Consider the following 13,240-nt stretch of genomic DNA (forward strand, 5'->3'; position numbering starts at 1 on the left):
TTATTAGTATAAAAACCACTTTATTTGCAAAGCTGTTTTGATTTGTAAAATGTACATGTCTTTAATAAATTATCCAGCAGCTTGCATATCATAGACTATAAGATCAACAACATATACACAGGAAAGCCAAAAACAAGGAATTATCAAACCATAGAAAATACTATCTAGTCATAACAAATATGCTTATATATAAACACACTTTTCGATACATCATTTCATTTCATAAATAGACAAATCAGCTATAGAGTCATAATATCTTGATATCAAAAAGCCAAGGTATAAAATAGAAAATCCCAGCACACATTAGATAAGGCAATATCCATGTCCCTCCAGTACAGTGGATGACCCAATGGCCTGAATGTTACCCACAGTCCAGACTTCATAGAAATTAATCCGTATGGAAAGTTATTATTAATAAATAATGTTTGTCATTTGTTTCTGGTTAATTTAGAATGGATATATTAATAACCTTTATGTCCTTGTGGCAAGTTTGAAGTCTTTAAAGAAATGTTTGTAAAAAACTTCAGAAACAGGCTTCAAAGGAAACATCTTAGCCAATAAAATGTTGAACTAACAAGTTTACAGGATGTATTGCAACCACTTAACTGTGTTATAGTGCCAAGATATTTTGAATTTGTTCTGCGTAACATTAAATTCACCAATATATACATAGGACAAATTATTTTGTAATATTTGTTTGTTCAAACATCCACTCTTTCCTATTGTGTGCACATAGAGATTACTTTCCACTAGAAGTACATTACTTACATTTAAATCACAGCTCATAAGATAAATTATAATACTAGTATTACAGTAATAATTTATTTTCAAAATCATGGGATGGTTATATTTTTAAAATAGATCATCTGTAAATCAGTAATTTTTTTCAAACTGCAGCAAAAAATCCCAACATATATGACAAATTATCAAATAAATTAACAAAAGACCTCAATAGAATATAAAACAAAACTTTTCAGTACAGTTGCTGAATTTGCAACTTCAAAAACAATTCAGGTGATACTCTATTCAATAAAGTCATGCCAAAACCTGGGAAGTAAGAGCATTTTCAAGGTGAACAAAGATATCTTTCTTTCAAAAACATCTTTTCTAAGATACAAGTTAGGAACTGTAAGTATCTGAAGTTCTGAGTTCTTTGTCTGATGTCATTAAAATACAAAATATCAGTACTGCTCTCACAAAGTTACAAAATAAAACAGGACGGCCTCATTTCAAAGCATCTAACATGCAATTACTATACAAGACAATCTTGACAAGGAGATATTGGAAAAATACAACAGTTAGCTCTCTTGTAGCTCTGCAATAAGTGTTACTGTGATCTCAAAGCCAATTGAGGATAAGAATTGCAAACATTAGAACTTTGATCTACTGTTATTGCTTTGTGCAAGGTTTTTTTCCACACAAATGGAATAAAAACATTTTAAACAGCTTCCCCGGTATATGTCTAAGGTGTACATTCTAGCCTCAGCAAATGTGTCAAATTTTAATTTTCAAAATGAAAAACTGACAAAAAAAAGTGTAACAAAAGACAAATTAAACAAGAATAAACAGAAAAAAATGTGTAGATGTTTGAATTTACACAGATTACAACTGTATCAGATACTTTTTAATGATGCAAATTTCAGCTTTCCTGTCAACAAGCATTTTGTTTGTGACAGTTTACTGATGTCTCGGGGAAGCTGATTGGTTGAAGGTTATGGGTGTTCAAGGTCTGGAGTAGATGATTGGTTACTAATTATGGACTTCAAAAGTCTCTGATTTATAGAAATTAGAAATCAGAATGCCTTGATTCAAAGTACAGATATAGAAAATGAGGTTGTCCGACTGTATATTTTCAATAGTGGAACATCTATGGATACTTGAATAATTCATCATTTCAATAGTCTCTGATCATCATAATCTGATTGGTCTGGAAATATGAGCTGGCAATGATGGACATAGGGGTTAACTTCACAGATCTGGACTGCTGCAAATTATAATCTTTAAATTTCCAATTCCCTTCATGAGTAATAACTCGTCTTTAGATAATTAGTTCCAATTGTTTTCACCATGTCATAGAAATTGTGTTAAACGGTGATTAACTTTAGACAAACAACACCAGTGTTACTTTAATGTTACACAATCAAATCAAATTTTTTTGACGGTACATAGTTCATGATCTCTAGTTAGGACTTTGGCACCAAATCAGAGTGCAACAAAAAGTTAATTATTCTACATAACCAGATTAATTCTAGCAAAACATGCTGCATTTAAGTTCTCATTGAAAAACTGAGATTTACTGCTTAAAACAGCTAGATTATTCAGTAATCAAAATTTCATGATGCGGGAAGCATGATGGCAAATGGGCAAGCACTGCAGTGCAACACCTGTGAGCTGTATAATGCACAGACTGTCTTCCTAATTCATATTGGAAGACGCCAGTCATTACGCTTACCAAAATGTCACTTTTCGTTTTACAAAAGTCACTACATTCCTGATATGTTTACAGAAAGGGTTTACAAAAATTCCCTATGTACAGAAAATTATTGCCAATTTGTACTCTGTGTATAAAACATTTCTGTACAAAAATATTTACTGGCCCCTATCAAATCTTCATGGTCCAGTTGAAAATTTCTACAGTATGTACACAACCTTATGAGATGGGCTGATCCATTAAATAATGGGGGAGTTTCAGGTTAAAGGTGTGTGTCAGCGATAGATATTCTCCTCATTTCATAGTGTTCTGCATCCTGTGCGTTGTCCGCTGAGGTGTCTAGAATGAGCTGTTCCGTACTTTTGTTGTGTTCACCAGAGTCATTGAGATGTGATGACCTGGCTCGTTCTGATAGGGCGTCATCTTCACTGGGAGTGTATGTCGTACCCGTCTTGAGAGCAAAAATCAGATCGTCAAATTCCTGTGAGTCAGGTTCATCCTGAGGTGGGTCAGCATGTATGTTGTTGGAATATGGCATGGTGCTATATATATTGTTGGTGTGGGGTGGAGGTTGTTTCTCGGGATACATGTCGCTATGGTGACTGTGTACAACTGATGTCCTATCCCAGTTGTTCATCTGAAAAACAAATGACAAGAATGGAATGGTGATAAATCACACAGACATCATGACAGAAATCATTGTAAAAATTAACACTTATCTGAAGTGATAAACGGTATGTTACAGAGTGTGCATGCTGTTTTGTGACTTAAATGTCTTACTTAGCTTTCTGCAGTAAAAGTAAGATCAATTATAGGTGTCTTAAATGTATCAAAGATAGATTTGTCTCCTTCTGTGTACCAAGATTCATGAAACATGAAAATACTTCAACAAAACTAAATACAAATATCCCACTGTATCACAAAATGCTACGTCATAAGAGATTATGTACTACATGATGTCACACTTGCATATTCTACATTTTAAAATAGTAGTGTAATTTTATAGCGTCTTTGATCACTTTTTATCACAGTGGATATAGATGTTTTATAAATAAATTATTATTATTTATTCATTATATCATATCTTCGGGGACACTACTATACTATGAATCATGTACATGTATATCATTCAGTTATTTAATCAAAAACATTATCTCTACAATCATGACATTTCTGACCAAATTTTAATGAAAACGTTTCTTGACATTCATGTGGCACAACCAATCAAATCAACAGACAAAGACACAACAGTACACTCGAACAGTACTAAAAAAAGTGATACTGGCCCCCACGCTTAACAATTTTTACAAATCAACATAACTCAACTTGAGGGGGTCTGTTGCTTCACAAAACCAGTCGCAACTGGTTTTATGAAGCAACAGACCCCCTTGGGTTATGTTGATTTGTAAAAATTGTTAAGCGTGGGGGCCAGTATCACTTTTTTTGCATTAATAAGTTGAAACCTAGGGAGTCATTACATTTAGGATTAGGGCTAGAGTATATAACTAATGGCAAAGGAAAACTCCTTGAGTTAGTGTCCAAAGGTTTGTGTCCACTAATCAACATTCATTCCAATGCAATATTCTCCCTGTACAATATTCAACAACACTAAAAGTCATACCCACAGTACCTTCACCTTCCACAAGGAAGCTATATTAGTTTTCAAAACCACACTGTTCTCTTCCGTATTATGTGATGATCCTTTGAATCATATCACAGAAAGTGGAGTTTCATTAAATACACGGTTTGCACAAAAGAGTTTCTGCACTCACCTCATTTTGTGTTGCCACAGGAATCTGTGTCTGTATAATACCCAGAGTTCCCTTTGAACTCTTGCCAACAGATGCACCACTGACAGATCTACTTTGAGTGTAATTCTGATTCTGTATATGAACTACTTCTGATGTACTGTTGTTAAAGGAATACTGTCCCTTGGCTGGTCTACACAACTGATTACGTAATATGGTGTAGATGATTAAAGCGTACAATCCCTGCAAGTGATGAAAAATATTTGAAATTTAAGAGAGACAATCCCTGATGACAATAACATTTAAGGTCAACTACACCTTTCTTAATATTTTTAACAAAAAGTGTATCAATAAATTTATGTCATTGAAATTGTTATGACATGCTAACCATTTAAACTTGGACTGACATGTATTTTTCAAGAGTATAATTTAGAAACATACATACATACATACAGACGCCACTGACTCACCATATAAACTCTTTTTGGTATTTATATACATACCAAATATGAGCTAAAAACTGTACAAATATAATTCCTTGTACATGTATTTTACTGTTGAATGGTGAAAACATTTTATAATTCTCTTTGTGTTGTATTTCTCTCAAAAGAACAAAGTCAGTGGAATATTTTGTATGGAAATGTTATTTTCTCAATGTCATCAAATGCTCAGAGGTACCATACAGCAAAGCCAGGGTGTTTGGTTTGGGATATCAGACCTCTATGGGAAGATTAACATGTTCAACAGGAGATAATCAACTTGAAAAGAGAAGTGATTGCTATGACATTATAATTGTTGCAAAGGGGCTGCTTTGAGAAACTCTTCATTGCTGGCTTCATCAAGCTATTTAGTATAAAGTTATAATTAAAATTGACCTGTGGCTGTGAGTCTGACATGATGGTATACTTTCAGAATTTCAAACATATCAAGAGTGCACAAATATAAAGAAGAAAACAATTTTCATTATGTCTCAGCCAATCAGATGGCTAGATTTGCAGTTTTTACTAATCATTCAAGCCTCAAGTTTGCCAGGCAAATATATAACCCATCTTCAGTCAATCAGATGGAAGCATATTAATATTGAAATTATTAATATTAATATTAATATTGAAATTATTAACTTCTTTGACCGTAAAGTTATATTTCACTCCTTTTAGGATCAATATTAAGTTATCAAAAACTTTATTGCCACGTCTAGACTTTCTGATATCTTACCTGAATGATATTGAAGATACAGAAGAGTATCAAAAGCCAGAGTTTACCAAATGCCATGTGTAATCCACCAAATATCCAAGTGGTAATAATTACCAACCAAAACATCAGCAGAATTCGCACCTCTGAAATAAAACACGCACATGAATTAACATGCAATAACCTTGCAATGAAAGGGCAATTTTTTTGAAAATTATTTCCATTGTAAACTTTAGGCACTCAGTATTATTGTTGTGAAAGGCTGTTGCTTTCATAAAACTTTTCTTAAAACATATGTGTACAAAATTTGAACATCTCTATGTCAAACACCTTACAACACATTAAATGTACTGTACTATGCAATTTTGGGGCAAAGATCAACATAAATGACATAAACTACTTCTAATATATCTAGCATAAATATGATTTGCCAGGTCTAGTGTCAATGTATCTTGTACAATATCAAGTAGTTAGTGATTTGTCTAATTTATCAAGACAGGTCCACTATAGCATCAATTGCCAATTTGCGTCTGAATAGCAAGCATAAGATGGACAGATAGGAATTGTTTTCCTTCCCCAATACCATGAAAAAGCTGGAATCAGCATCACATGACTTGTTTCTGCATAAATAACTGAAATTTACAACTTCGATATCATATGTTCAGCTCAGTTTTAAATCTATACCATATGACTTATCTGCTCCCATATAATTTGTCTTTTCATCTAAATCAGAGATCATTAATTGATAGACTAGTAGATTCTGTGTCAAAATAAACTACAGCAGAGATTTTCTTACCTGTTGTATTGTATCTGCCAGCATAGACATCATCGTACTGCTTCCACTGCGGTGTGACTTGGTATGCCTGAACAAATACTATCGCTACAAAGAATAGCAGAAGTACAACTGGACCAAGGACTCCTGCCAGTGCTGCATAGGCATTGGGTATAAAACACCTGAGAAAAACAGACAGTGAAATTTGCTCTTTTACTCTTTGTGAACAGTTTTTGGTGTGTTTATCATGGTGTCTTATGATAGAAAACATCCCGGGGATGATATTTGAACTTTGATATTTTCTGTTTGTATGAACTCATTTTGAAGTTTATGGAAGTAAGTTTCCACCATCATGTTTTTCTGCAAATCAAAAATTTTCTATTTCTTGATAGAGTTAGCTCTGGGACAGTATCCATCTCATTTCAAATGTCACTAAATTCTCTGAGTTAGTAATGTGGTTCTCTACAACAAAAATTTCGCATGGTGACCCTTGATTTTTATTATTGATTATGAAAGAAGAAGCTTGAAAGTTTCTAGCGGTAAAATTTGGTAAAAGTACATGTCTTTCAGTTCATTCCAGGCATTCTATAACCTACAGCAAGCAAATACCAAATGCTTTCCCTCAGGCAATGGTGCCTTGATTTTTCACACAGTGAACGTATCAGACTACAAGTTGTGTATTGCATATAGAGGTCAAGGGTCATTGGCCTCTAATGACACATACCATTTGCATTTTTACTAGACTCAATATTGTCATTTGAATGTTGGTGTGAATAGACTCCAATAGAAAATGTAATATTGGACTGAAAAGCATGGGTCATTGCTGTCTGGCTATGAAACAATGTACGATAGTTATAAGTTCAGGTGAAATGTACAGCATTGTAACTATGTACGGGTTGTGGAGATCTAAGGTACCCATGAAATATTTGCTAGAGTGAAGGTTTTCAATGACTTACATATCACCATTTAGATGTACATCTCCATAGATGACTTCAGGACTGTATGGGTTGATATCTGATGGGTTGGTGAAATATTCCCATCCAAATGCTGCATAAAGTACTACAATATATGTCACTACAAGTATGGCAGGCAGGCCTAGAAAACAACAACAACAGACCAAATTATTATGAGGGTTTACATGGTGAAGGAAGATAACGCTTAGTCTTAAGTGTCAGAATGGTGAATGTGTGAAGTGATACCTCTCTGTAATATGTAGTTGGGAGCTCTACACTAAATGAAAGCTATGTGCAGATCAAAAATGGGTCAACCATCCTAGTCTGAAAAATAGAAATGTCACAAAGTATGTCAGAAAAAAGAGTCACGAGACTTACCCCATCCAAGCATGAAGAACAGTACGTAGTATCTCTCTGTGTGTTCATCATTCATAACCAATACTTTCCACAGATTGATTGACTAGAACAGAAATAGTTCATTGTTGATATCAATGACAGACACGCTGTTGTTACAAGTGAATTGGACTCTATAGCTGGTATTGCGTTTGATAGATATGTGGATTCAGTCCTATTAAACATGGATGACTAAGCTACATGTACCTTAAATATTTCACAATTCATAAGAGTGCCACTGCCTCTTCATTTGGTGAGGTAGTGATGAAGTCTCAGGGATGTAGAACAGTACAGGCAGTTACAAGTGGCACATCTGCACATAAAGTTTGTGCAAAATGTCCTGATTTTTTACTAACACTAAATTTTCACACCTGGCAAATTTTAGCTGACAGCCAGTTGTTTTTGCCGGCTGCCGGCTATTTTCTCCATCTCTGAGTCTACAATTTCAGAGTTAATATTGACTGTATAACGGTAGTTTTGAAGTGAATATTTTTTAAAAATTCTGTTCACTTTCTGTGGATGTTATTAATACTTTGAATTCACATTCATGTACAGTCAAAAATGTGTAATTTAGTGGACTAATTACATCCACTGGTCACTTAAAAGGATTTCAATTGAATTTGAGTTCGACAATTTAAAACATTTAGACTAAGATCAGCATACTGGTTTTATAACCTGTTGGTCACATGGTTGAGCCCAAACCCATTGTTATCAATGATGATAGTGGAACTGTTTACAGGGAATAAGAGGTGAACAGATTAAATGTTTACCTGTACAAACATCCATGAGAACTGTGCCAGGAAGAAGTAATGTAAAACAGTTGCTATGGCAGAACAACTACTTGCACTGATTCTGTTACTGATGTACGCAGCCACTACAAATGTGATCTGGAAGACATGCAAAGAAATAAATTATTTATTCAGAAATTCTACGGGATCAAGCCCATTTACAGATTCCCAAATCAACCTAATGAATGGTTACCACAAGTATCACCTACTTTATATTTCACAGTGCAGTATCAATGTGTACTTTTACAACACATACTGTAGTTTATACAAATCATCATCAACTTTGCTGCTACATCATGGCAGATCAACAGATCCACTATGCTGTCACTGGAATCTATTTTATCATGATACATGTATTTTAAATTACAACTTTTGAATCATTTTGGCTATTTTCTCATTTGAATATTTTGACTCTAGATGTTGCAAAATATCCTGGGAATGTCGTGACGTTTGCAATATTTCATTACGGTATTGATGTGAGCAAGGCTTGGCCAATGTAGTATTAAACTTTAATCAAAGAGAAGCAGCCAAAAACATAAATTAACTTCTGTAGAGCTTCCTGACACTGTTAATTGGTCCTCAAGATTGACAAGTCAAGTGGCAATCTGGAAATCATTGGGCAAATGTCTTTCATTTTTGTACTTTTTTGACATTGTAATGACTGTTAGTATAGGGCTGATCCCTGATGATGTCAGAATTCCATCATCAATATGTAAAAATATATATTTGTCTGAAAATTTTGACCAGCCTTTTGGAAATCAATCCTACTAGTATTGTGAAAATGGTATTTTGATAGCAACAATGTTCTGAATGAACATATTTAAATTATAAACATACAAAATTTTAAAAATTATTCAATAAAGGATATAATCACAAGCAGTGGTTATAGAGACAGCTGTACATGACAAAATTTATGTCACTTTCTGCAGGTAGCAGCAAGTATCCTGAGTGTGGTGATATATTTAGCACCAAACCGACACTTGCACTCAGCTCTATTACATATTTGTAAATCAAGTTAATAAATCTCATGGGTTTAATCGTCTGTGATCACTGTGGCTTACCTGGAGTGACAGGCATGCAAAACACATATGCATCAGTAGTTTGGCTGCAAACATTGTCTCAATGGAACAAATGTGATGGGCTAGTATAGCAAAGGCTAGACCAATCTGTCGATGAAGACAAAGTGACTTGGGTCAGAGTACAATCAATTTAACCGACACAATATTCATATTGATGTACAAATATATGGCATATGTCATATGTTATAAAAGGTACATGGTTTTCTTTGAAAACTTTTCATTGTTACTGTACTGACTGTTGAATGCTGAAGGTATACACTGCAGTGTACCACAGATGTTCTTGGCATGCTTGTAATAAAAATTACATTGAATATCCTTTTATATAAACCTGCAAGAGAAGTTACAAAGGGATCAAAATAAAAGCAGAAATTCATCACTTACCATGCAGATGAAACACGATGCATAGATCCATTCATTGTATCCAGTGAGATCATCAGTTTGGGCCCTGGCTGCATAGTCAGACAGGTGTTTACAGCTACATTCAACATAGTCTCTATCATCACTCTGTAAATTAGAGACAAGACAATTAGTGTTTGAGAGGTACGTACCTTCTTCCTGTCCAGATAAGATTTATACAATATCCTGAACCAAATTTCACTGTATCTTAGTTTAAATCTCTTTATCACATGAACTGGCCCGAATTCCCACCTGTGTGACATAGAACAGGGCGGATAAGAAATCCGAATTACCCCTGTTGTACGTCATCAACCGGAACTTTTTTCTTGCATGGTACCCTTCATGCGGGTCGCGACGTGAACATAGACGGATTTGTCGTGATCGATGCCATGTGCCATGCTCTCAAGACACTTTTTCAAAAAAGGTGACCCGATAAATTCACACATGGAAACATAGAAGGCATGTCCAGCGAAATTTCGAGTCGCTAAAACTATAGCTGTTCCCGAGAATCGAATGGGGATACCGCCGATCCAGTCGAGTCGCCTCGTAAGGCTCAATGTGGACGTCGTACCTGGCGATCCCGGTTGGCGATAAACCTGAAATCTACACCTCAACGGAAGTTGAACTGAATAAATGAGTACAGTATAATCTTCGGAAAGCGACATACAGGCACAAGCATAAAGTCATTCGACTAACAACGATAAATTTCCTTCATCATACGAAAAATTCCGTAAATTCTTGCTCGGAATCAAACCTGTAGCGGCGTAAGGTTGTAGCGCTAGCGAAGACATCAACTGTTGAGCTGTAGGCTATAAGCTTATGCATTGCAGCGCTGTGGAATCCGATGTACTTCGAAAGTTGACTCAGACAACACTCAAAACAGAGTTTCCGTCAAGTAAAATTAGGATGTATCTACGGGTGAGATATATGTCACTGCAAACATTAAAATCCTTAAGACGAAAACATTGATGACCGAGATGGAGATTAACGAGTTGACACCGGCATGGCAGAGACCGTTGACGGCAGTGTTGTGGGCGCAAACATGCAATGAGGTACACTCTGTGTGTCATCGAACGGAATCTTTCGCGCTCGCCACGGTCGTAAACTTGTGTGATATTTTGAAAAGCCACGGAATCTCTGAGAATGAGAATTACTGTTTCGATCGTGTCGTTGAATTTACTTCATAAATCTATTTGTAAATATTCTGATTAACTCTGAATACTGTGGCTATCCGTCGCTAGCACGATGAAAGTTATGTCGACCGACGCGTACCGATGCGATGGCCGACTTGCCTTGGCATCGGTACAGCGCGAGACAATGATTGACAGGTTCATGTGACCGAATCCGTATGTCTGGTTGGTGGCGATACTATTTCATGTAGCAAATTTCAGCTTGATGGGATTTATGAGTGAAAGTATCTCCTGGGTGACGGGCCGCTTTACTCTTTAAATGAAAGTAATCCGCGTAAGTAAAACACAAATCGCGACGAAATTCATGCAGTTTGTTACGATAATTTTGATCCATCTACGTCAAAAGAAAAATAAGAAGACTGTTCATGTGATAAATATATAATCCCATGGTATTTTTTCTCCGTTTGACGTAATCGTATACTTGTGTTTTTCGCGGAGCCGCACAACTTCTCGCCTTCGGCTCGAAGTTGTACGGCTCCGCGAAAAACACTCGTATACGATGATGTCAAACAGAGAAAAATACCATGGGATTATATATAAGTTTATCAAAGGTCTCAACTGAAAAGATCATGACCTTCATATACGCACTTGGATCTGGCTTCCACAAATATTTATACATTGCATTGGAGGATGATAACATAATAATGATAGCTGCTTTAGAAAGAAAGAAAAGTTGAAGGAAATTTCTTAATATGAATTTACCATTTGTCACTATGTTTACCAGATATAGAGAGACTTGAATGACTCACCAGGACTGTACATTCATCGTTGAGCCATCTCTGAGCTGCATGGTTCCACAGCAGACATGATGCACCTTTTGGTGTCACTCTGGAATTATCCGTGTAAAGACGATACTGGATAGGAGTTGCTAGGTTGGAAAAGTCACCTTCCTTGCCTTTCAGGCCAACAGATAAAACCTAATGGAGGAATACAACACAGTAAATTCCTCATGGAAACTAAATCTACATTAGGGTACTGTGCCAGTATGGATTTTCCTATTAACTATTTCTGGGCCAAAGAGATGTTGTTAAAAACCAATATGCACACCATGTAGATGTATGTCATCGCTATTTCTTGGAGTAAACATATGTATGATGGTGCCAGAATAAGTAACCAATGTGAATTCTCAATTTGTTCTCTTTAGTACACTTTTGATCTTGCAACTTTCACAATACATGTACTGAAGGAAATTACATCGTTGACACATGAAATTTCTAGTGGACTACCAAACAAACACAGATCGTTCACTTATATTCAGTCAAGAGTCACACCAACAAATGATGAATAGACTGCTATTAAAGACGGAATTCAATTCATCATGACTGATTAAACTAATCAAATTCTGTTGAAACAAAATCAGCCATTATCTGCACTGAGGTTAAATCAATGTGAGAGCAGGCATATCATCTGATGTAAAAACCATTGTTTCTAACTTTGCATATCATCATGTACTCGATGTGTTTAACAACCATTTGTATATTAATCTACCATATCAGGAAATATTCTTGTGTATATACGGCTCATGTCAAATTCAGGTTTCCGGCTTAATCATTATAATAGTAGAAAATTGGGAAAAAGAAACAAAAAAGCTGTACATGTGTGATAGACAAGGACATCCTTATTTTCAGTAAAGTTTGTGAAAACCTTTACTTGGTAATCTTTCACACAACTGACCTTATCACTCATTGGTGGTTCTTGGTTATTTGGCTCAAACCAGACGGAGCTAGAATACTCTATGAAATGGATATCTTCACATTGCTGGTTTTCAGACTGGAAGTCTAGTAAATCTGGTGGTAATTGGAAGTAGTCCCGTTGTCTGAAATGAAGTATGAAGTCATTTAAATCAAGACTGCATTGGAAATGTTGGTATGTGATGCAAAGAACTGCCTATCAAAGGCTGATAAACTTTCATCTGAGAATCAACGACAATTCTCCATAACTTCACTGTTTTGACGTACCTTTACCAAACAAACGAATAAGTACATAATATACTGATACGTTATGCCAATAGTGAGACAGCTGATAACAGATAATAATGAATATTACACATATTTTCAGTATTGCATATTGACTACCAGACTGGAATATCTGTCACACAAAGGTACCTCACATGTTCTTTCACACATGCATGCATGCATGCATGCCCCTGTAAGATACATCTTCAAGTCTAAATGATCTCTTCCAACTGTAACTCTGTACATTTTACACCAATATTTTTTTCTGTATCAAATACAGTTTAATACTGGGCCTATATGTCCTCCTCAGAGTATTTGAAAGTGACCAACACAACCTGTTCTGT

General features: G+C 35.4%; 1 protein-coding gene across 3 annotated transcripts in view; it reads right to left on the bottom strand.

Moving 5' to 3' along the window:
• The window catches only part of LOC139122042 (adhesion G-protein coupled receptor V1-like), a 95,981-nt gene continuing 82,741 nt past the window's right edge, over positions 1 to 13,240 (bottom strand). For all 3 annotated transcript variants that reach the window (XM_070687407.1, XM_070687408.1, XM_070687406.1), the window contains 11 exons: positions 12,616 to 12,757; positions 11,691 to 11,858; positions 9,737 to 9,859; positions 9,338 to 9,442; positions 8,259 to 8,375; positions 7,474 to 7,555; positions 7,099 to 7,237; positions 6,167 to 6,324; positions 5,395 to 5,516; positions 4,204 to 4,422; positions 1 to 3,068 (listed from right to left, as the gene is read on the bottom strand). In XM_070687407.1, the coding sequence (XP_070543508.1) occupies positions 2,694 to 3,068; positions 4,204 to 4,422; positions 5,395 to 5,516; positions 6,167 to 6,324; positions 7,099 to 7,237; positions 7,474 to 7,555; positions 8,259 to 8,375; positions 9,338 to 9,442; positions 9,737 to 9,859; positions 11,691 to 11,858; positions 12,616 to 12,757 (1,750 nt within the window). In that variant the 3' untranslated portion in view covers positions 1 to 2,693. The remainder of the gene's footprint in view (positions 3,069 to 4,203; positions 4,423 to 5,394; positions 5,517 to 6,166; positions 6,325 to 7,098; positions 7,238 to 7,473; positions 7,556 to 8,258; positions 8,376 to 9,337; positions 9,443 to 9,736; positions 9,860 to 11,690; positions 11,859 to 12,615; positions 12,758 to 13,240) is intronic.

This window comes from Ptychodera flava, chromosome 21 (genome assembly GCF_041260155.1).
Source record: "Ptychodera flava strain L36383 chromosome 21, AS_Pfla_20210202, whole genome shotgun sequence".
In the NCBI taxonomy this organism is placed as follows: Eukaryota; Metazoa; Hemichordata; class Enteropneusta; family Ptychoderidae; genus Ptychodera; species Ptychodera flava.